At 43.2% G+C, this 25,848-nt stretch overlaps 1 protein-coding gene across 1 annotated transcript; it reads left to right on the top strand.

The window, feature by feature from the left end:
* The first annotated feature begins 4,672 nt into the window (after positions 1-4,672).
* LOC129351646 (tomoregulin-1-like) lies at positions 4,673-24,251 on the top strand. The gene is given in 12 exon segments (XM_055020595.1): positions 4,673-4,683; positions 5,778-5,883; positions 6,649-6,675; positions 6,677-6,779; positions 11,493-11,522; positions 15,313-15,409; positions 16,219-16,367; positions 22,200-22,259; positions 23,175-23,298; positions 23,568-23,729; positions 24,071-24,078; positions 24,081-24,251. Coding segments are annotated over 12 exon segments (951 nt in total). The 3' UTR covers positions 24,155-24,251.
* Positions 24,252-25,848: the final 1,597 nt, after the last annotated feature.

Raw genomic sequence — 25,848 nt, 5'->3', positions numbered from 1 at the left:
ATGAAGGAAGAACTAAATCTGGGTTTTCTGCATGGAAACAGGAACAACAGATGAAGGTCGAGTTTAAGATCCGACACGTTTGATGGGATGTTTGGTTCTTCGGTTTGGACCAAAGAAAAGATTAAATGTTTCCATAACGTTCATGTGAAATATACGATAGATAGACTAAACATTGTTTACTATATAATAAATTAAAGAACAAAGACTGGGATGAGGAAAACTGAATATACTGAATATAATCAGTTTTCTTTAGTTTCTGATTCCTGACGTCTGCAAACAGAAACAAAAAATCCTTCAATAAATTCAGGAAAATTATTTTATAGACAAAAAAATTAAAATAAATGCAAGAAAAAAATTATAAAATGAAGAAACATTCAGTCAATAACCAGGTAAATGTTCAACAATTTGAACAAAAATCAAACAAAAACATCTTCAATAAATGAAAATATCAGAATTAATATTTTTATTTTGATTAATGAGAAAATAAGAGGCAAAAATTAATAAGTACCAGAAAAATGCCTCTTTACTGATAAAATGTCATGTGAAGGCATGAAGCAGATTAGAAATGTGCATTTCTGATCTTCTGCTGTAAAATGCATGAGAGTGAAGAACCTCAGAGGAGCTGCAGCAGCTCCTCTGAGGTCAGGCTCCCAGTCAGGCTGCAGCAGCTCCTGCAGCAGCAGCTGCTGCAGCCTGACTGGGAGTTTCTCTCTGGTCCAGTTTGGCTCCAGTTGGACCTTTAACCAACTGCTGCTGGTTGATTGTTTCAGTGTGAAGAACCTGGAAACAGGAAACCGTTCTGCCTCCCAGCTCTCCTCACACACAGCTGGCTTCAAGCGTGTGTGTGTGTGTGTGTGTGTGTGTGTGTGTGTGTGTGTGTGTGTGTGTGTGTGTGTGTGTGTGTGTGTGTGTGTGTGTGTGTGTAGGTGCTGATGGATGCAGCCGCTGCATGGACTTAATTAGCTGCGAACGCCTGCAGAGCTGCAGCTCCAGGCCTGCTGTTGCTGTTAACAGCAGAGAGAAAAGCTCCCAGTCTCACAGCTTTGGCCTAAACTGGTTTTAAACCATTAAAGGTTTTCATGGGAGCTGCATGTAAAGACTTCAGCACTTCAGAAACACGTTTTTGTTTCTTCTTGTCCACCAAAATGTCAACGTTGTGTTTAAACGAAGCTGTGAAAATGTTTTCCTGTGTGGAGACAACAGAACCAGCAGAACCAGCAGAACCAACAGAACCAGCAGAACCAACAGAACCAGCAGAACCAGCAGAACCAACAGAACCAACAGAACCAACAGAACCAGCAGAACCAGCAGAACCAGCAGAACCAACAGAACCAGCAGAACCAACAGAACCAACAGACCAACAGAACCAGCAGAACCAACAGAACCAACAACCAGCAGAACCAACAGAACCAACAGAAACAGCAGAACCAACAGAACCAGCAGAAACCAACAGAACCAACAGAACCAGCAGAACCAACAGAACCAACAGAACCAGCAGAACCAACAGAACCAACAGAAACAGCAGAACCAACAGAACCAACAGAACCAACAGAACCAACAGAACCAACAGAACCAGCAGAACCAGCAGAACCAACAGAACCAACAGAAACAGCAGAACCAACAGAACCAACAGAACCAACAGAACCAGCAACCAACAGAACCAACAGAACCAGCAGAACCAACAGAACCAACAGAAACAGCAGAACCAACAGAACCAGCAGAACCAGCAGAACCAACAGAACCAGAAGAACAGCAGAACCAGCAGAACCAACAGAACCAACAGAACCAGCAGAAACAGCAGAACCAACAGAACCAACAGAACCAGCAGAACCAGCAGAACCAACAGAACCAGCAGAACCAACAGAACCAACAGAACCAACAGAAACAGCAGAACCAACAGAACCAACAGAACCAACAGAACCAGCAAACCAGCAGAACCAACAGAACCAACAGAACCAGCAGAACCAACAGAACCAGCAGAACCAACAGAACCAACAGAACCAGCAGAACCAACAGAAACAGCAGAACCAACAGAACCAGCAGAACCAGCAGAACCAACAGAACCAGCAGAACCAACAGAACCAACAGAACCAGCAGAACCAACAGAACCAGCAGAACCAACAGAACCAACAGAACCAACAGAACCAGCAGAACCAACAGAACCAACAGAACCAACAGAACCAGCAGAACCAACAGAACCAACAGAACCAGCAGAACCAACAGAACCAACAGAACCAGCAGAACCAGCAGAACCAACAGAACCAGCAGAACCAACAGAACCAGCAGAACCAACAGAACCAGCAGAACCAACAGAACCAACAGAACCAGCAGAACCAACAGAACCAGCAGAACCAACAGAACCAGCAGAACCAACAGACCAACAGAACCAGCAGAACCAACAGAACCAGCAGAACCAACAGAACCAACAGAACCAGCAGAACCAACAGAACCAGCAGAACCAGCAGAACCAACAGAACCAGCAGAACCAACAGAACCAGCAGAACCAGCAGAACCAACAGAACCAGCAAACCAACAGAACCAGCAGAACCAACAGAACCAGCAGAACCAGCAGAACCAACAGAACCAACAGAACCAGCAGAACCAACAGAACCAGCAGAACCAACAGAACCAACAGAACCAGCAGAACCAACAGAACCAACAGAACCAGCAGAACCAACAGAACCAACAGAACCAACAGAAACAGCAGAACCAACAGAACCAACAGAACCAGCAGAACCAACAGAACCAGCAGAACCAGCAGAACCAACAGAACCAGCAGAACCAGCAGAACCAGCAGAACAACAGAACCAGCAGAACCAACAGAACCAACAGAACCAACAGAACCAGCAGAACCAACAGAACCAGCAGAACCAACAGAACCAGCAGAAAAAACCAGAACCACAGAACCAGCAAACCAACAGCAACAGACCAACACAGAACCAGCAACCAACAGAACCAGCAGAACCAACAGAACCAGCAGAACCAACAGAACCAACAGAACCAGCAGAACCAACAGAACCAGCAGAACCAGCAGAACCAACAGACAGAACCAGCAGAACCAACAGAACCAGCAAACCAACAGAACCAACAGAACCAGCACCCAGAACCCCAGAACCAGCAGAACCAACAGAACCAACAGAACAACAGAAACAGCAGAACCAACAGAACCAACAGAACCAGCAGAACCAACAACCGCAGAACCAGCAGAACACACCAGAACCAGCAGAACCAGCAGAACCACAGAACCACAGAACCACAGAACCAGCAGAACCAGAAAGAAACCAACAGAACCCAGAACCTGCAGAACCAGCAGAACCAGAACCAACAGAACAGCAGAACCAACAGAACAACAGACAGCAGAACCAACAAACAACAGAACCAGCAGAACCAACAGAACCAGCAGAACCAACAGCAACAGAACCAACAGAACCACAGAGCAGAACCAACAGAACCAACAGAACCAGCAGAACCAACAGAACCAACAGAACCAACAGAACCAGCAGAACCAGCAGACCAGCAGAACCAACAGAACCAGCAGAACCAACAGAACACCAACAGAACCAACAGACAGCAGAACCAGCAGAACCAACAGAACCAGCAGAACCAGCAGAACCAACAGAACCAACAGAACCAGCAGAACCAACAGAACCAGCAGAACCAGCAGAAACCAACAGAACCAACAGAACCAGCAGAACCAACAGACCAGCAGAACCAACAGAACCAACAGAACCAGCAGAACCAACAGAACCAACAGAAACAGCACCAAACAGAACCAGCAGAACCAGAAACCAACAGAACCAGCAGAACCAGCAGAACAACAGAACCAACAGAACCAGCAAAACCAACAGAACCAACAGAACCAGCAGAACCAACAGAACCAGCAGAACCAGCAGAACCAACAGAACCAACAGAACCAGCAGAACCAACAGAACCAGCAGAACCAACAGAACCAGCAGAACCAGCAGAACCAACAGAACCAGCAGAACCAGCAGAACCAACAGAACCAGCAGAACCAACAGAACCAACAGAACCAGCAGAACCAACAGAACCAGCAGAACCAACAGAACCAGCAGAACCAACAGAACCAACAGAACCAGCAGAACCAACAGAACCAACAGAACCAGCAGAACCAGCAGAACCAACAGAACCAGCAGAACCAACAGAACCAGCAGAACCAACAGAACCAACAGAACCAGCAGAACCAACAGAACCAACAGAACCAACAGAACCAGCAGAACCAACAGAACCAGCAGAACCAGCAGAACAGAACCATCAGAACCACCAGAACAGAACCAACAGAATCAGCAGAACCAGGTCCAAGATGAAACACGTTTAGGGACGTAAATTAAAATAAAGTTCAACAGATTAAAACTGAAAGGAAAATTCAATTTAATTCAGTTTATTTCCAGAAACTCAAACGTCGTTTGAGGCTCTTTAAAAAAATCAATCACATCCAGATGATCCTGGCTTTCAGTTCAGTTTATTAAAGTTCAGTTTATTAAAGTTCAGTTTATTAAAGTTCAGTTTATTAAAGTTCAGTTTATTAAAGTTCAGTTTATTTAGATTAGTTTAAAAAATTAAACCTTTTAAAAAGTTCAAAATCTGCTGGAAACCAGCAGATGGAGTCGTTGAGGTGAACGAAGCTTTACTGCAACCCTCATACTGGGCATGCATGAGGCGACAGTGGGAGGAAAAACTCCCCTTCAACAGGAAGAAACCTCCAGCAGAACCAGAACCAGAACCTGGCTCAGTATGAGACAAGAACAAACAGAAGAACTGATCCAGTTTTAATGAATCGATTCCTCTTTATTCAAAACTCACAATGAGAAACTTTCTTATCATAGCAAGATAACAATTTTTATATGTTATGAGATTTAGAATTAAATCAGGAAAACTTTGTCTACAAGAAACAGGAGAGAAGAATCAACGAAACGCTCGACGTCTTTAACTTGTTATCAGTCAGTATTTTTATATCTTGTTTTAATAAGGAGGTTTTCTGGTTCAAACTGGATTCTGATCCTGATTTTACTTCAAACTCTGGCAGGTAAATATTTCTGGACATTAAAATATATGAACAGTTTCTGTGTGACGTTTTCTGGAGGAATCTGTTCGTCCGCACGGCGTTTTCCTCTTCGGCGTTTTCCTCTTCGGCGTTTTCCTCTTCGGCGTTTTCCTCTTCGGCGGCCATTTTTAGGAGCTGCTCAGTGTAATTATGAACCATTACATGACTGTTGAGAGCCAGTCCTGCTGCAGGCTGAGATCTGAGCGAGGCTCTGCTTTCTGACACATGGAGGCCTGTTATTATCAGATCCTGTGTGTGTGTGTGTGTGTGTGTGTGTGTGTGTGTGTGTGTGTGTGTGTGTGTGTGTGTGTGTGTGTGTGTGTGTGTGGTGTGTGTGTGTGTTAATCTGCTCTTCAGCTCTGCCAGATAAGGAAGCGACCATCGAGTCACGTTGTGACATTTTATTAACTGATTGCTCATAAAAAGCTGTAAAGGGCAGAACTGATTCAGGATAAGCAGCAGAAACTTCTCTGCGTTTGGCTGCGACCTCAAACACGCTGACATTTTGGGAAATGTTCCTCGTTAGCGACGCTCTGATGAGTATCAGGCTTGATGACCGCATCATCCTTTCCCACTAGATCTTATTGAAGTCATTATATATTGAATGTATATTTTGTGTAAGCTCCGTTAAACCACTTGGATTCTTTAAATGAGTAAAATCTCGATGTTTTCATCAAGTTTGAATGATTTCAGTGATTTCCCTCCTCTGCTGCAGATTTGTCAGAGAAGACGACCTGCGAGTCTGCGACGTCTCCACCTGCCGATACGGCGGCGAATGCAAAGACGACGGCGGGCAGCTCAAATGCGTCTGCCAGCACCAGGTAGAAGAACGAAAACCTTTTACCTGATTCTGTCTCCACTCAGACGAATTTGTTTGTAAAGAAGGAGCATAAAAAATAACAGCAATAATTTGGTTAATTTAGTTTTTAAAAAGAGAAAAAATGAATTTTTATTCAGTCAAATTTTACCATGTTACTTATTATGTCACATTGATGAATGTTGCTGCTGAAACTAAATATTTAATTTGAAGTTAAAAATACTAACTTTTTAGTTCATAATGAAACTTTAAAAGATGAAGCCTCTTTGTTTCTCATGACAGAATAAACAACCCAAAAGTGCTGATAATTTTTATATAACTTTGCAGACGGTTCCTCATTTGGTTCAAATTATTAAGAATTTATTTTCCAAATGTGATTTCAGTGATTTCCTTGAAGGAAACTTTTTCTGCTTCATCCTGTCGTCTTCCAATGAGTTTTAGTTTCAGCTGGTAACAAACCCAAACACTCATCTGGACCTCCAGACCGATCAGAACTCATCGTTCAGGCCTGCAGGCCGTCCGGTTCTGATTGGATATGGATCCGCAGATCCAAACATCCTGACATGTTTCATTAACAGGCTGGGCGACGTTGCCATGTTGGGCAACAGAATCTGATCAGATTATTTTCTAATGACATGAAATTCAAAGAGCTCAGCAGTTATTTACCTTTTATTGTCCACTGTTATTTTCTGCCCTGTTTTCCTCTCTTTAATCAGAACCTCAGCTGGATTGTTGAGTCTTTCTGACCAGTTTGACCTTTGATCCGCAGTGCAACAAAAACTACATCCCGGTGTGGCGGCTCTAATGGAGACACCTACCAGAACGAGTGCTACCGACGGCTGGCGTCCTGCAAGCAGCAGAGATCCATCTCCAGAGTCCATGACGGGCCGTGCTCTGCTGGTGAGTCCAGCAAATACACCGAGCCCAGGACAGACACTGACTGAGTCCAGCAAATACACCGAGCCCAGGACAGACTGACTGAGTCCAGCAAATACACCGAGCCCAGGACAGACACTGAGTCCAGCAAATACACCGAGCCAAGGACAGACACTGAGTCCAGCAAATACACCGAGCCCAGTGTAGTCCTGGACAGATAGTGATGAAATCATGGCTAGCAGCAGTTTTAACCATGAACACTAGGAGGCGCTTCAAGGTTTTAGCTGCTGCTCCATAAATCCACATCGTCAGGATTTAATGGACTTTGACTCATTCAGTCAACAATCAACGTAAAATAAATGTGAAATCTCAAAGCCTCGATTTATGAATTCATATGGTCAGAAATTAACACCAATAATTTGGGTTAAAATGATTTATGGTTACTTTTTTCAATTCTTTAATAATTGTTGCAGTTTCAAACTAAATATAAATGTTGTTGACTCAATGTTAAGTGTGAAGATAAATATTTGACTTAACTAAATATTTAGTAGGCTTAATATTTAGTTTCCAAATAAAGCTAAAAGTTTAGCTTTGGTTTGAAGCTAAATATTAAATATCCAAATATTTAATTCAGTACTAAATATTTAGATATTTCAGTAAAAACATTTAGTTGGTAAACTAATATTTTGTTTAAACTGAAGCTTCGAGCTAAACATTTAGTTTTTAAAGTGTGCTGCCGTTTGTTGTGTTTTAGCACACCGCTTGTTGCTCTGAACTGAGCAGATCATCATCAGACTCATTGATTTCTGAGGACGAGTCGGTTAATCAGCTGATCAATTTTAATTAGGAGCTTCTGATGAAAGTCATTAAAAGCTCCTGAAGCTCAGAGCCTCTGAACTGGAATACGCTCAGCGGTTTTATGTTTTATTTGTTCATGCAGAACGTTGCTATGCTGGACCGGCTCTAGAAACTTTGCAGTTGAGCTGATTCTTATTCGTACCAAAGTTTTGTTCCAGTTTTGAATCTGTTTCTCATTCCAAGTATGAGAACATTCTAAGCATGAGAAAAGAGTCACTGCAGCGCTGAGGGGAGTTGAATAAAATAAGTCGTTTTATTGATTGTTTGTTGACGATGCAACAAAACGGATCAAACCTTAAAGGACGCAGCAAACAGACCTGGAGCTGAAATCCCAACAACTAACAAAGAATCTTCGTCAGTGCAGATGGAGCGTCTGCATAAATTAAGTAACATTATTATCAGTTTATAGATTTAACATTTGAGTAGTTTCTAAAAGCAGTTAATGTTAAACAACAAAGTTGATCAACTTGCCTAAAGCAGAGACAGCGTTCAGATGCTAATGCTAACTTATGTTAGCATGCTAACTGGCGTTAGCATCAGCATAAACCACCACTGCTGTGCTGCTGTTTGTTTCTGCTGATAATAACCATAAAACTCACTAATGTAACAGTTTTTAAATGTCCTGAATGTTTTCTGGACGATCAGCTGACTGGACGATCAGCTGTGGACGGTCAGCTGTGGACGGTCGTGGACGGTCAGCTGACTGGACGATCAGCTGACTGGACGGTCAGCTGACTGGACGATCAGCTGACTGGACGATCAGCTGTGGACGGTCAGCTGTGGACGGTCAGCTGACTGGACGATCAGCTGACTGTGGACGGTCAGCTGACTGGACGATCAGCTGACTGGACGATCAGCTGACTGTGGACGGTCAGCTGACTGGACGATCAGCTGACTGTGGACGGTCAGCTGACTGGACGATCAGCTGACTGTGGACGGTCAGCTGTGGACGGTCAGCTGACTGGACGATCAGCTGTGGACGATCAGCTGACTGGACAATCAGCTGTGGACGGTCAGCTGACTGTGGACGATCAGCTGACTGGACGATCAGCTGACTGTGGACAATCAGCTGACTGGACGATCAGCTGTGGACAGTCAGCTGACTGTGGACGGTCAGCTGTGGACGGTCAGCTGTGGACAGTCAGCTGACTGTGGACGGTCAGCTGTGGACGGTCAGCTGTGGACGGTCAGCTGACTGTGGACAATCAGCTGTGGACGGTCAGCTGACTGCAGGTCGGGTCACTGTTCCCCTCAGCGAACAGGAAGAGGCGATGCTGCCGCCAGCGGCCTGGTTTCCCCGGAGGCGCTCTTCAGCCTCCTCTTCCTCACCTCCCTGCTGGTTCCTGTTTCTCACATTTACTGGAAAAACAAAGTGTTGGTCTGTAGGATCCGACCTCAGACTGTTTCAGACGCGGGTCTGGACCGGAACCGAGGCGTCGCTTCCGCAGCGTTCAGGCTGGTTTGCAGTAAAACGCTGAACGCTCCTCGTTTTAGCGGCTGGTTCTGATGCAACAGGTTGTGATCAGACGTTTCATGACGGGATGCAGAGGCTGCTGTGTGGTTTCCATCCGCCTGAATTTAATCCAGTTCCAGTCGGAGCCGAAGTGTGAAGAAAAAACTCTGGACTTCAGAAAGGCCAGGAAAAGCTTCATCCGCTTCACTTCTTTGGGTTTGGGCTTTCAGAATCGACTCTGGAGTTGAAGGACAAGCAGGTTTAATTTTCTCTCTGATGAAATATAACTACAGAGCTGCAGCAAGAGGAAGAGGAGGAGGAGGAAGAGTTATGGCTGCAGCAGAGACGTTGGCGCTGCTCAAAAGATCGGTTCAAAAACTCTTCAATGCTTCGCGTTAGCACAACGCCGGGCAGGAAGACAGCAAGGAAGGAGACGCTTTAGTCCAGAAGGAGGGAAGGAAAGGACTGAAGAAGGATGAAGGTGTTGAAGAAGGAAAGGAAGAAGAAGGGAAGCAACAAACTAAGGAAACAGGAAGAGAAATGAAAGACTAAGGAAGGACAGAAGGGAGGAGTTAAGAAAGGAAGGAAGGAGAAAGGAGTGAAGGAAAGAAGGAAATAGACTGAAGAAGGAAGGAAAAGAGGAAATAGGAAGGAAGGAGGAATGTAAGGATCCTTGGGCAGCTCTGATCTTCCCAGCAACCGGGTTCAGAGAGCAAAGGTTAAAGGTCATGGGTGGCAGGTTGTGGAGTGTTTCCAGATCAGGACGGATCTCCTTATTGATCAAATGTGATCAATTAATTTCCACAGCAGCTGCTGCTAACGAACGCCTCAGTTTTCCTCCGTCTGCGATTCTCTGGAGAACAGGAAGCTGACCCGGCCGCGGTCCAAACGGGTCGCTGCCGGTTCTGGTCACAACACACCAGAGTTTGATTTGACATTTTTAATGTTGCCTCTGCAGGCAGTTTGAGTTCAACCTGCAGATGTTCCACATTTATCCACTTTAATACTTTAGAAAACTAAAGTATTAAATGTCTTTGTCCATCAAATCCCTGGGAATATTTGGAAAACCAGTCCAAGTCGAAATAAAAAATACTTTTTATGTCTGTTATGCCACAGTGATTTGTCTCTTTTCTCTTTTCAGTTTCCAGTTTCAGGCCAAACACACATTAGAAACCAGAACATTGCAGATGTTACAAAACAACCTGATTCAAATTGAAATTCTGCCATGTTGACAGAGTCCATCCGTCGTCTGATTGGTTCAGTTTGGACCCAGATTCTTTACAACCATGTTTGCTCAGATGTTTCCATCTGTTTTATTGACTGTCTGAGTGAAACAGCTGATTGTCTCAACATTCACTGTTTTCAGTTTTTATTCTGCAGCTCTTTCAGTTCAGTCCTGAAGTGGAAACCGATTAATGTGAACCGAAGCTGCAGGATGTCAGCCTCCTCTATTTCAAATAAATATAGACTTGTTAGTTTTCATTCAGTTTTTCTGCGGTCTTCTCCGTGTTTTTCCCTCCAGACTCTGCAGTCGCTGCTTTTGCTGCTTCATCAGTAAATCCTGCAGGGAATCAATAACAGCTCAGACATTTTTCACTCTTGGATATTTAACTTTCTAAAGGCTGGAGCCGAGTTTCACCTGCAAGTTTTAATCCAAATTTTCACATTTGATCAATAATTTGGCAAAGTGATGCGAGCCTCCGGCTGGTTCTGTCCTTCTCGGATGAAAAGCAGCTTCCTGTTGCCTCTGTGAGGAAAAAGGTGAAGCTTAATGGAAGGAAGCAGCTGGAGTCCATTTCTTAATGCGACAGCGCCGCGCCAGAAACTCCCAGACCTGCTGCATTTCTTTAATTCAGTGCATCAGAGCCAAGTGTGGAGCCGGCGCTCCATTTCCTGATGGAGCTGCAGGTCTGAGCCAACCAGACGACAGACATCCAGAACCGGTTCTGGTCCATTCGGGACGGCCCGCTGTGGTTTAACCGTCTTCCTGCTGATTTGAGTTGAAGTTGGAAGAATCTGAGCTGCACACCCACATGCTATTCAGCAGAAGCTAATGCTAAAACAATAAATCTGTGATTTGCTCTTAGCAAACTAAATATCTGGTTTCAAACTAAATATTTAGCTTGAAACTGACATTTATAGATTACTGATGAATTATGATGAAAATATGACTTTTAAAATGAAGTCTTAGGGGATTTTTTTGTTGTCAACTAAATATCAAAGTTATTGCTGTAATTTTATTGACTGTATTTTTACAAATGACGTCACATTTTGCTCATCGTCTGATTGTTTGAAGCAGAAACACTGAAGGGACTAAACTCGCTAAATATCCTAAAAGTTACCAGAAATGCTAAGCTAAAATGAGCTATCCTGTCAGCGCTTCAGTCTGACCTCTGACCTCTGCCCTCTCTCTTCTGTCCCCACAGATCCCGGTTCTGGTTCTGGAGACGGAGACGGTGAGTCTCTGTTGTTGTTTTTGCTTTGGGCTATTTAAAGATTTCATTTCCTGCTTCACTTCTGCTGTGACTGAAAGTCAAACAGAAATCAATTCCAGCTTCATCAGCTCTGCACACAGTAGCTGCTGCCGCTCTGAGGAGGGATTGCTGAGTGTTCCTCCTCCGATGCATATTAACTGCAGCAGTGAATCCTGCGAGGAGCCGCTAAGTCGTCCCAGAGGAGCAGGCCCAATCTCTCCGTTCTGCGGGGGCCAAGATGGAAGAAACGTCGATGCCAAATTTGGCAACAGAGACATTTTGCAGCCACCTGTGAGGACGGCCACATGGTTTGGTGTTTCATTTGGCTGGTTTCAACCCGCCTCCTCCATCTGCACGGCGGGTTGACGAGCCGCTGCGAGGAAACAGTCAAACCTCTGAGACTAATTACTGAAGCAGCCTCCAACTCTGCTGCTGGAGAATCAGCGGATAAACGGCTCAAAACCAGAACGGAACTCAGTGGCGCCTGGTCATGGAATGAAAACATATTTTACATCCTTCATGAAGTTCAAAGCAGCGCTGCACAAACCGCATGCAGGACAAATAATTGTTCCAGGCGGATTCTTGTTTCTGGTGCACTCAAAATACGCAAGCAATATTTTAAATGAACAAAGATGGACAACAGAAATGCTTCCACTGCATGTTCATTAGAAAAATAAGCAACATTGGTTGCTGGGAAAGGTTATTGGTGTGCTATACGGCGTCAGCCTATCCATGGCCTATCAATGCTAACCTAAATTAGCATCTCAGTGCTAAACATGTAGCCGCTAATGCTAATGTTAGCGTCTATGGTTCACATTTCTAAAGAAGATCCATGAAGGATCAGGACTTCCTGGAACTCTGGAAAGACAAACTTTGCACCAACTGGATGTTTGAAGAGCAGATTAAAAAATATGCAAATCGTTTCTCCCGACTGGATGACTTTTATAAATCTGTCAGGTTATGATAAGATCCTCTCAGATTTAGTTCTAGACTTTGATTAGGACGTTTCAAACCTCTAATCTTTTCTCGATTTGGCCTAATCATTGGTCACATCTTCTAAAAACTGAAATTCATCTTCAGCTTTCTAAAGAAAGCTGACCCCAGATCACCATGCTGCCCTCCGCCGTGCTTCACTGTGAATGTGATGGAAGCTTTTCTGTTGTTTTTGTGACACTTCTATCTTTTTCAGTCGTGGCTGCAGGTCTGTAGCTCCATCAGAGCGTTTTCTCCTCGGTTTGACTTGGTTCTGCTTTGTAGCAGAAAGCAGAACTTCCTGCTGCTCCTCGCGGCTCACATTAAACATCCCAGTTATTTTTATCTCCTGATATTTATTAAATTATTGAAATTTGTGCGCAGCAGCGGTTCCCAGTTGTGTCAGAGGAATACTTTGCATAAAGTAAACGTCAGTTTGAGTCTGTTAACCGTTTTCTGAGCTGGATATTAATAAAAAATGTTGTTTAGGGTCGAGAGCCTCATGCCGCTGATTTCCATTCGCTGCAGAAAGTCTGTGAGCTGCTCACCCAAACGGCGGTGATAACAGGCTGCATCTGTTTCAGGCTGCAGAATCTGTGTTTGGCCGGGATTTAACACTTGAACAGAGGAACCTTTTTCAGCCGTGAGGCAAATATCAGCGAGAGCAAAGAGGAAAACAACAACAACAGGAGTCAGAGAGGAAGCAGCGGCGTCCTGCTGTCAGCAGAAACAAAGACGCCACTCGGCTGCAGATCCACGTCAATCGATGGAGCGCCGACTGAGCCCTCCATGTTCAATAGCTACACACACAGCAGGCCAATCTGTCAGACACACACACACACACACACACACACACACACACACACACACACACACACACACACACACACACACAGTTTCTTCTCGCTGCTGCTCTTAAAGCAGCAGAAAGCCATGTGTACGCCTCTGCAGTTTAGCTGCATCGATTTGTGTTGATTTTGTTTTGCTTTAATTTCTCAGATGCAGTAACTGAAACGTTTCATCCAGGATTTAAATGGAAAAAACGCTGAACGATTTCACAACCTTCAGGAACTAAATGTTAGTTTCTGCTGCATATTTCCAGGAATTGATTCTTTTCTGTTACCAGAATGTGGATGGAAAACACGCTTCAGATAAAAACTGCTGTTGGAACCGGAAAAAAAAATGTTATGCAGTTAATTTAGGGTCAGTAAGTAATTAATCTGATTTTATTGGAAATATATGTCAACAAAATGAGCATCGTTTTCAATTCAAAAAGCCTTTTTTCTGGAAAAATTTTAATCTACAAAATAGAAACAAGATTTTTAATCTTTTCAACCATCAGTTTGGAGCAAAGTTCATCTGTTTTATGAAGTCCTGGTTTTTCCTGCAGCTTCTTTAGAAACTGGACGCTGACATTAGCATTAGCAACATGTTAGCATTAAGTTGCTAACATCTTTCAGGACAACCTGAAAACAGTGACTGTGTTTTTCATCATTATCTGCACCAGAAACACAAAGTTCCTGCTGAAACTTTTAAATGAATGAATGAATGAAATTAGAAGCCAGGAGACCTGAAACATCTCAGTCCTCCATCAGGTTTCCATCCGAACCTCTGAACCTCGGTTCCCTCTGTGGTTCCCTCTGTGGTTCCTCCATCTTGCTGTGGATTAGTTTCCTTCTCTCTGCAGGATTCAGCTTTTCTTTTGTTTTACAACAAAATTGCACCTGATGAATCATGAAAATGGCTCTGCTGATGAAAGGCAGCCCTGAATAATCCCTGCGGCTCTTTGGCACTGTTAGCGCTTCGCTGCTGGAGAATGGACGTCTCCATGCGAGGCGGCATTAAACGCTGTAATGATGATAACAATATCAGATGATGATGTGGCGCCTCGGTTTCTATTTGGCTCATAAGCCTGAGCGGCCTCCACACGCTCAGCTGTGTCTGATGGGAAAGCGCCTGAGCCGTGGCCCGCCGATGGCGGGAAGAGACGCCGCCGCTAACCAGAACTAAATCCACCAGAACCAAATCCGCCGCCAGCTGCAGCTTGTTTTCAAAATGAAATGAAGCCACTCTTCTGGAAAAGAGGCAGAACAAATAAAAAACTGATTATTACGTTCAGCGATGAAGATCTGAAAACATGAAGAGCTGCGCAGGCGGAGCAGAATCCGACAGGCGGAGCAGAATCCGACAGGCGGAGAAATTAACAGCAGTTTAACAGAAACAGTCGCAGGTGAATGATGATGGATTTCCTTCAGCTTTAGTTTGACTTTGAGGAAACAGATGAAACTTCTGAAAGTTTTTCCTCTGGTGCTTTTATGGAGCATCAGGGTTTAAAGATCCAGAGTTTAATAAACCAAACATTGAGTGATGAACACAGTGAACATCGAGTCATTCTGGTAGACATGCTGGTGGAGAAACGACCTCCATAATCAGCTTCCCTCTGAAAACTGATGGTTTGGACTCCTGGACAGGAAGTCATTGGAGACCCAACTTCCTGAACGACCAGCTGGATTCATCACATCGTCCTCAGCAAGAAGAAACTGGTTCCACAGACTGGGCCTTCCTGGTCAGAACAGCCCAGTGAAGGATGCTCCCCATGCCAGAGGTCACCAGCCAGTCTAAGTTTGGGATTAGAGGGATGAACCGGGTCCAGTCCAGAGGATAAACGGGTCTGGACTGAACACAGACACACAGCCTGAGGCTTGGTGTGACAGAAACGGGTGCATATTTCTGCAAGGCTCAGGATGAAGTTCAGTGTTTGCTGTTGCTGAAGCGTTTTTCCCTCTCTGCCCGTCGACAGACGATGAGGGCTCAGCCTCCGACGGCGGGAAGAAGTTCACCAAGTGCAGCACGTGTAAATATGGAGCCGAATGTGACGAAGACTCCGAAGATGTCTGGTGAGCAGAAGCTAACGAGTAAAAAGCTTTCATTGGTTCACAGATGCGTGATGTCACCACTGCTGGCTAACAGGTTAGCGGTGTTAAGCTAATCATAAACATTAGCTCTGCTAATGCTAAAGTGCTACATGGTATTTAGCCAAAGCTAATGCTAAGCCGCTAACGTCAGTTCAAATTACATCTGCTCTTGAAAGAGTCAAATTTATTTTTGACGTTATATTTTATATTTCTCTTAGATATTGTATTCGTGTTTATTTCTTGCTGTCCATGTTTTTACTTTGTAATGTCTTTGTTTTAAATAAAGTTATTGGAGAAACAACAAGAACATGAAGAGAGGAAATGGAACTCCTGCTTAAACAGCCTTCAAAATAAAAGCATGTGTGTAAAAGGATTAAAGCATTTTAAGTTTAAAACCAAAACTTCAACACAGATGTTGAACTTTATTCAGATGAAAGTTAAAGCAGCCTAAATAATTTAACAGGGAAAATTAAGTTCACTAAACATTTTCATGTCAACTAAAACACTAAACCAGATATGAGCAGAAGTGTCTCTGCTATTTACTACCACTAAAATCATATTCAGGTAACTATTAATGAGCAGATGAAACATATTACGATATTCGAGAGTTAGCTTAATGTTTGAAGAAAGAAATGGATCAAAATTTTGCATTAAGCTGCAGAGAAACATGAAATCTGCCCTGAAATGTTGAGTTAAGTTAAAATAATCTGAATGTTTTGGAGCTGTGTGTCAGAAATGGGTTCAGTTTCATTTCCTGGGGTATTGTTCTGATGGATGACCTTTGCCCTCAGGTGCATATGCAACATTGACTGCAGCGGCCACAATGAGAACCCGGTCTGCGCTACAGACGGAAACTCGTACAACAACCCGTGCCTGGTCCGCGAGGCTTCGTGCATGAAGCAGGAGCAGATCGACGTCAAACACCTGGGACGCTGCCTCGGTAAAGTTATGGCACAAAAACACGTCTGAAAATGAGCGTTTGTGAAAAGCGGTTAATGTCAGGCACAGATTCAACACCAAACCTCTTCTGCTCAGAGTTTATCTCCATCTCTGACCTCATGTGGTCTAGTCCAAGGCCGTTAACGGCTCCAAACACATTTAAAACCAGAGGAGACGAATCTTTCAGGGACTGAAAGGACTTCAGTGACATCAGGCTGAGTTTATCTGATCTGTGTGAAACATGTCCCAATAAGCAATAAATCAATTAACTGCATGATCAATTAAAGTAAAACTGATTATTTCCATGACGACTACAATAGCCAAAGATTCAGTGTTGTTGTTTTGATTTTTCAGAGGGCGTACTGACATTAGTATATTGTAGCAATCTTTTGATTGGTCTGAAATGACAATATTATCATTTATCGCAATAGTTTCTGTTATTGGTCAGCCGAGTTGTGATGTCGCCTCTTTGACACAGATGATGAGCAACAATCTTACAGGAGGCTTTTATGTTGAAACAATGTTTATTTGGTAATAAATGAACCAAAACGTGCCAGAAAACGATTCTCCCACAGCATGACGCCACCTCCACCGCCCTGAAGTGTTGATTAAAGGCGGGTTGTCGTTTATTCCAGCCTCAGTTTCCAGCCTCACATCTAATGTGGTTTTTGAGCTTTTTATGCCTTTTTATCATCTGGAATCAAAACTATCTGCTGATCACTGGATGTTTTCTCTTCTTTGGATCTGTATCTATCATCCTGAGAAGTTTGTTGGTTGTTGGTGAAAATTCCATCAGATCAGACAGTCTGGCACCAACAACCGAACCACATTCAAAGTCCCTTAAATCTGCTTTCTTCTGCCTCCTGAAGCCCATTTTCAAACTGAACAGGCTGTCGTCTTCAGGTCCAGATGTCTCAATCCGTTGAGCTGCTGCGTTGTGATTGGCTGATTGCTGTTTGTGCTAACGAGCGTTTGGGCTGGGGAAGCTTTGTAGCCTGAAGAAGGAGCTAAAGCTTGTTTGTGGACAGAGGAGCTGCGTTTCAAACAGGATTTCATCATTTTCCAGATTCCTTCATCTTCTCGCTGAGATGTTTTCTAACTTCACACAGATTCACAGATGCAGGACGGATGGCGCTCCTCTCCTGCTGATCACTGCTGGCTGCAGAACCGTGACGGTTTAATAATCAGTCTCGTTACTGAAACCATGTCAGTCAAATTAATGCGTCTGATTGCCGACGTTTTCAATTAGGAAGCGAACGGAGCATGCAGGCTGTAATACGGAGTTATTAATGCAAACCTTGTCGACGTGATACGGACAGAAGGTTCTGGAAAACCGACTGCAGCGTTAACATCTTGTCTGACATTCAGGCACTTTGGTTTGCTGAGAAATGCAGGATTTATTTGAACAACTTGGAAAGGAAACATTTGCATATTTCCATGTTGGTGCAAACAAATGTTTATTTTCTGATCCAGCAGATAAAGAGGAACTTAATTGTTCACTTGCAGCAGGATGTCCACATAATTAGCTCCAACATTTGCTCCCATTTATCTGCTTTTCCAGCTTCTGCCAAATAAAAGTGGTGAAGCTGATGAGCTGCTGTACTGTAAAGCTGTGACTGCAGCGTTAAGAGCTGCAGACTGTCGTCCAAAATGAGCAGGACGCTAACCGCTCTGCATGAAGTGATGAAGATAAATGCAAACAAAGATGTATGGACAAAAAAACTGGAGAAAACAAAAGGACAGAGTGAGCCATTGTTTAGATGTTTGGAGGTTTTTTTAAGTCAAACTTCTAAAATTTCACCTTAGAGTCAAAAAATTCTCATTTTAATTTTGACCATATGGTCAAACTCAGTGGTGGGAACTGCTAGCTAAAAGGCTAGCTGTGCTAAAGCTAAAGTGCTAATCATAAACATAGTTTTGCTAAAGCTAAAGCGCTACAACAACATGCTGCTAACCACCATTAACTGTTTCCATTTCAAATGTGTGCAGAAGCTTTTCCATAATGAGGAGAAAAACTTTGGTGTTTGTTAAAAATGCCAACAGATGTTGACACTTTTATGTATTTAATGTTGCTATTAAGCAAATAGATTTTTGTAATTCTAATTTCTGCAGTTTTATGGTCAAATTAAATGCAGCTGCAGAAACCACCATGAATGTTTATGGCCAAATGAATTAGCTTTTATTTGACTGAAGCTACGTGTGCTAAGTGTTCGCATAGTTAGCTAAAGCGCTAAATAACATATTATCTCGTTATTAGTGGATTAACGGAACCAAACCCTGAATCCTCCTGAATGTTTGGTCCATTTCAGTCCAGTTTGTTTGAATGAAGGTCTACTTCATTTATTCTGTTTCTAATAACTCATGCGGCACAAAGTGCTTTCCAAGCTAAACCTCAGCTGAAAATGCATGATAATGTTGCATATCAAAAAGATAATTAAAAAACAAAACAATAAAGGTTTAAAGGATTTTACATTCATGCCAATGTTTCCACTTCAGGTCGTTAACGGCGACTAACGACCTGAGAAACTGCAGATATGAAATGAGTTTCCTGTAGAGGACGACTGCTCTCAATCTGAGGGATAAAACGAGCAAACTGAGAGTCAATGAACATTATGACATGAATGCAAACCCGGCCTTCCTTCCTTTCTGTCTGTCTGTCTCAGTCCTTCTGCTGACAGAAGGATGAATGAAGTGGCTGTGATCCCAGACACGATGGAGGGATTACAGGTCTTCCTGAGTGTCAGGTTTTTAGAGTGCAGGAATATTTAGAGGCTTTAAGACGGATTGAGTGTCTGTTGAATCGCTGTGGAACAGAGATACCCTTTGGCTTTTTCATTAACCTCACCCATTAACAAGAGAAACGACTCCGGTGGATTAAATCTGCAGTTACTTCAGCAGTTTTTACACTTCCAGCCGCTCTCTGATGTCAGGTTTTAAAATATGCAGAAGAATGAGTCAGAGCGGCTTTGATGCTCTGAGTGTTGCATACAAACCTGATTTGCAGTCGCAGCTTGATGTCTGATGTTGTTCAAAGCCGGAGCCAACGCCCAGCATCGCTCCGGCCCGCCGCAGCTCACATCAGATTTATGCTTTAGACTCACCTTGAATCCCAAGTGTGGGCCGCCGCGCCGTCCCTCTGAGCTGCTGGCGGCGAATCGCAACACGCAGAGATTTATGGATTTCCTGTCAGCGTTTGTGGCTTTAAGGCGGCCGTGAGCAGGAGCCTGATTGGACGGTGCCAGTTGGAGGGGAGGGGGCTGTGTGGGTGTGTGACGCCCTGAGGTGATGAACACCTGCCCCCCCCCCCTCCCTCTGATCGGCTGTCACTTCCAAAACACAGGAAACAGATAATGGAGAAATAATAGAGACATTTATAGATCTGATCCAGAGCTGCAGGAGCCACTTTGGGTCACGTCTGACCAAAAAATAAATTAGCAAACTAATTTATTTTCTTATAAAGCAAAATTCAGAGCAGCGAACCCTGGTTACCGTGGTTACAGGTTACTTTCAAGTCTATTTACCTTTCAGACGCGGAAAATTCAAAAAGAAAGACATTAAAACATCAGATATTAAGAATAAACACCAAACAGCAGCGTTTCCATCGACCTTCAATTTGTGCAAACTGGAATTACAAAACTAAATTTGCTCACAGGAAAAAAACAACTTTCACGTTTTTGATGGGAAGTTTTGCTGCTTGTGGTTTTCAGCAAAACTGCAATGGGAACAGTTTTTGCATCCCGAGTCACATGATCAACAACAGGATGTTACTACTGCTGGAACGACAAAGAGAAAAAGAGACAACAGGAAGTGGTGGAGGATGACGGGGCAGCCATGTTTTTTAATGACTTGTCATGTGACCAAACTGATTGTTCACGTGTGACTTTAATGTTGTTTCTTGTTTAATGAAATTGTGTTTTTTTCCTCATTAGTGGAATATCAACAGTTTTGTTCACATTAATAACGGAAGAGCAGCTTCAGGTAGTTTATCCTGAAACGCTGCAGCTTCAATATTCATCCATTCATGTAGAAACCAACATGTCTGCTTGCTGTGAATGTGTTGCTCTGTAGGTGCAACACCTACCTAAACAGAAATAAAACCAGACAACGTCCCGGTTTAACTGGAGAGAAACAAAACCAGATTTTCTCCTTGGTTTGCAGATCGACTCTTTCCAGAGCTGCAGAGTGAAACCAAACCCACTCATCCATTTTTAATGCTGCATCGATCAGGAGGAAATATTGACAATATCTCAGCCTGCTTTGTGTCTCCTCCTTCATCCCTTCATCCTCACCGACCTCCCACGTGTCACTCGTCTTTTCTTTCACCCTCTCACCTCTAAGCAAGCAGAAAACAGAACCGCTAACAGAAGCCGAGTGTTTCTGGGTTGGTGTTGCACTGAGAGAACTGAAGTGTGAGGCGGCAGAGCTGGGATTCCTGAAAAGTGCGGGCGGATCTCATTAAGTTTCACCAGTTTCTGCCGCTCATGTATTTTTAATGCAGATCGGAGTCGAGCGTTTAAACGAGCTTCGAATCCACCAAAGACACACACACACACACACACACACACACACACACACACACACACACACACACACACACACACACAGTGTTTATTAGTGTCGCACATTTCAGCAGCAAGGCGGATCAGCGTGTTTCACTCCATAAAACATCTGAGGATCCAGCCATGAAACGAGCAACAAATCAAATCTCACATCAGAGACGTTGATCAAAGTTATTTTAATCAGAGGTCCATCCAAACGGGTCGTGTTCAGGTTTGATTTAAAGGAAGTTTCAGCATCTTTAGACGCGTCCAATCAATAATTTTATTGCAAAAAATATGTGATCAGTTTCAGTAGAAAATCCATTGGATAGAATCTGCAATAAAATGAATTCTGATCCAGAAACGCACAGCATTCTGGGAGATGTAGGCAGAGGAAAGACATTAGCAGCTAAGCCTCTCATAGCTAGCTTAACAAGCTCGGTTGCTAGTTAGCAAGCTAGCTATGAGAGGCAATAGAAGTGGAAACTATTAACTCTCTCACCGCTAGGTAACTCTGGTTACCTAGCAACAACCTGCCTTGTAACTTGCGCAGCAGCAGTTTCAGGTTTGGCTTGATGACAAACAATGATGCAGAGTAAAAACCAGATGTATAACTTTTTATTTTTGTGTTTTTACTGCCTGGTTGCTGAAATCTGCAACATAAATAAATTCATTTTACTGAATGTTTGACATTTTAGATTAGAAATCACAAACAGAGAAATATTCATCAAATAAATGTAAATTATGTCCTCAGAAAATGAGCAAAACTGGTTTTAACCCAGTTTAGGTTGAAAACCCAGAAACCAGCTGCAGCAGAAACATTCAAAGTACAAAAAAATCTGTAAATCCAGATTTTATCCAAAGGCCTTGAAGTTTCAGTTCCAGATCTGATCAGGTTCCAAGAATGATCCCAGACTTTCATGTGTGTGTTTAGGCTTCAACTTCCTGTCAAAGCTGACAGAGAAACAGCAGAAGCAACATGGAGGCTGGTTAAGAATCAGAACAGCTCCTCCTGCAGGCGGCGAGAGAGCATTACACCCGCTGGCAGCAGCAGCTGCAGCAGCTTTGTTTGTTTTCACCCATCACTCTCTGACACACACACACACACACACACACACACACACACACACACACACACACACACACACACACACACACACAGATTCTTTGACAGGAAGTCGCGCGGTCAGACGATGACAGCAGGATCCGCCTGGAAGAGCCTGAGCGTCTGATGTAACGGCGCTGGATGTTTGCGAAGCGTTTGTGTCTGATGTGATTCTCTCTGTTTCCCACAGCAGATAAAGAAAAGCTGGGGAAGAAGGACGACAGCAACCCCTTCAAAGTCAACGTGTTGGGTGAGGCCGCCACGCCGCACTGACCTGGACCGCTGCAGGTTCCCGTCAGCCGCCCGCTCGGTTCTGTTCAGGACCGTTGGACCGAACAAACACAAACCTCTGTGGAAATAAACCTCTAATCCAAACAGTTCAGATTAAATAAATAAACTCCTGGTCCGACTTCACAGCCACACAAAACCGGGTCAGAAGCTGCTGCCTTCTTCTTCTGTGGTTTACGTCGTTTGGGGTCGTAAACCTTCACACTGAGGTCTGATTCAGTCACATTTAATTTGTAGGAAGCGAGACGAAAACCTGAGCTGAGCATCAGGTCCGAACGTAGTTTTAGTTTCTCCTGAAAATGGGAAAAACAAGCAAACATTTTCTCAGCGTCCACGTCTACAGTCAGAGAAGTCATTAAAAGCCCAAATAAAACGAGGAGACGAAATAAAACATCTCTAACGCTCACTGCAGAGAAGAGTGACCTTCTCTGCTGACCTTCACTGACCTTCACTGACTGTCTAACCGTAACCAGTGTTTTATTTGAAAGTGTTTTAGACCCTCAGGGTGAAGAGTGGAGTCTCCTGACAAACAACTCAGCTTTTATAAAATCCTCTGCAAGTTAAACACCAAAAATCCTGGAAGTTCTGGATTTAGTTTCATGTTTCCTCCCACTTGAAGGTGCAGATAAAAAAAGAGAAACTGTATTCTGTCTTTTTGAAAAATAAGTAAAAAATGATTATATTTAACACAAAGACATGTAAAATATTCAAATGTATGAACTGGAAACAAACACAAAGATGTGATGTCATTTTATTCTGGACATTTTTTCTGATGCTAACAGGCTATGCTAACTAGCTTTCTAACTTCTTGCCTTCCTCATTCCCATAACTGTGATGGTGAAAATCATGCTGGTGTATTTGCTCCTCCGTCCTGCAGAAACCACGGGTCTGGACCAGGGCGAGGGTTTCTACGCCGGCATGCCGATCCCCTGCGCCGACAGCTACGCCGGATTCTGCGTCCATGGGAAATGTGAGATCAAGTACAACATGGCCACCTGCAGGTCAGCCTGAGTTACAGCTGATGTAACATGAAAACGCAGCTTTTAGCTCCAATCTGGACCAAACGTGTTGCTTTGTGCACTGAAGCTGTGAGTTTTTAGGATTGTTTCGTCATGTTTCAGCTCGTTTGCTCAGTAATTAATTATCTGTCACAAAACGGTGGGAATAATTTGCACATGTTTTTCTGCATTTCCTGATTTTGTTGCTGCTTTGCTGCTTTTTGCTGCTGGCCTGTTAGCATGTTGCTAACGTAGCGTGTTTCCGGGTGCAGGTGTGACGCCGGGTACAAAGGCACGCAGTGCGACGAGCCGCAGGACTTCAACATCCTGTACGTGGTCCCCAGTGGACAGAAGCTGCACTACGTCCTGATCGCCGCCATCATCGGAGCCGTGCAGATCGCCATCATCGTTGCCGTGGTGATGTGCATCACCAGGTGAGCGGCTGATTTCACCGAAACGCCGGTTTATCATCAGATTACAGCACATCATCAGGACTGTCTGACAAAAGGAAACATGTTTTAATGAGAGCAAAGGTTTGATGCCGTCAAATGAGTTGAAGTATTTCTTTATTTGTAAAACTCATTTAATGTTTTATTTAAAATCACATGAAATGAGATTTCCTCCATAGTAATAATGACTTTGTCCTCAAACTAAAAAATAAGAAATTCTTAGCCTACAATCTTTTTAAATAAAGATGCATTAAAATCTTATTTACTGAATTTTTGTGACGATAAACATAAGAAACGTTGTTTTTTTTTTCTCCATTTGTTTCCAGGAAATGTCCGAAAACAACCGCGGCCGGCGGCAGAAACAAAACCTCGGCCACTTTTCCTCGGACACGAACTCCCGGATGGTATAGCCTCGTTTCCGGACGCTTCTCTTTGATAAGTATTTTTCTTATAAGGCAGGAATGCCGATTTTTTAAACAGTAAGCGGGACATTTTTTTTTCTCCTGGGGAAAAAAAAACAATAAAGAAAAATCAAAATATTTATTTAAGAGGCCTTATCTTTCCTGGTGGATTTTCATTTTTCTTTTCCAAGCAGCTGAATTGACACAAGCGCCGGCATTTTGTTGAAATCCTTTCGGTCAGCTGGCTCACGAAGCAGCGTCTGCCCCTCTGGAATGTGATATCTATTGATTTTTATCCATGAAATCTTTCCCGCCTGTTCTGCTCCTTACTAATAACGTCCAGCTGATCACCAAACGTAGTTGGGTTTTGAGGCTCCAATAGATTCTTTTGCTCTTTTTGTTTGGTTTGAAATTTTCTTTTTTAGGCTTCAGTTTAAATAAGCTAATAATTTATAAGGATTGTTTTCGCTTAGCCTACAATCTTTTTAAATAAGGCGGGAATGCCGATAGTTTTTACGTTGGTTTTGGTTCTGACTTGTAGTTCATGTAAATTAGCATGACTTGTGAAAACTGTGTACTGTGGTGTAGTTGAAACTTTTTACCAGGAAATGTCTGGACCCGTCTGGGTCGCTCCGACCCGCCGGTGTTGAAACGATGAATGTGGGTTTGTGGGAAGGCGAGGACCTCCGGAGGACGTTTTCCTGATCGGCTCAGAGGCTGGAATGTTTTCTGCATCTTGTTCGTATTAACAGGGAGTTGAAGATCATAACAAAGGACTTTTTGACATGGAGGAAGTCTGGGGTCTTTGAATGTTGTGTAAAGGTTTTATATTATTTTCATTTTGCATTTTCTTCTCTGTGACACATTCCAAGCACATGGAAACCCACTGAGAAATTCCCTTTGGGAATGTGTGAAGCCCGCTCTGCCGTTTCCTACAAACAGGAATAAAAACGTCTTTAAGGTGTTAGTGGTGTGCAGGTAATTACTGCCTTTTAATTTTTAATTTAATTACATTGTTTTGTCGTATTAACGTTTTGAAGTCTTGAGCCCAGTTCTTGGTTCTGTGTCGGTATGTATGTAACGATCCAAACGGGTCAGTCTGATGTAAATCATTGTCCTTTTTCATGTTGTTCCCAATAAAGAAAAGTCAGACATGTCACATCATCGTCATGTTTTCTCCAGCAGAGATCATCATGTAAATACAGAAACAACGTCTGCAGCTTTTCTTTGTGATTAAATGTTGGTGGTTTATGAATAATAATAATGCGTTTATACAAGTGATTCTCAACATGCAAAACTGAAAACATTTCATTCAATGTGGAATCATCACAGTAGATCCCAGCGGTGAGCAGCGCTAACTTGTGTTTATGATTAGCGCTAAAACTAAAGCGCTAATCATAACCATTAGCTCAGCTAACCTTAAACTGCTACATCAACACGGTATTTTTTTATTTGTTTGCTTATTTGACAGAAACAAGAAACAGATGAAGACGATCTGATGAGCCTCAGAGTTTATAGCAGCAGCTAATTCACAACATCCGTCGCTAGCAGGACCAGTCGATTAAAAGCTACGATCAGCAGAATAAAATGATGAAAAAAGACATAAAAGAAAATATTTAACAGTTTAAGAGTCAATAAACATCAACACAGATGTCAAACTTTATTCACTTAAAAAAACAGGCAAATAAATTAACATTTTAGAA

This window comes from Poeciliopsis prolifica, unplaced genomic scaffold, assembly GCF_027474105.1.
Source record: "Poeciliopsis prolifica strain line A6 unplaced genomic scaffold, Auburn_PproV2 SCAFFOLD069, whole genome shotgun sequence".
Taxonomy (NCBI): domain Eukaryota; kingdom Metazoa; phylum Chordata; class Actinopteri; order Cyprinodontiformes; family Poeciliidae; genus Poeciliopsis; species Poeciliopsis prolifica.
This window is presented reverse-complemented; position numbering and strand designations above follow the sequence as displayed.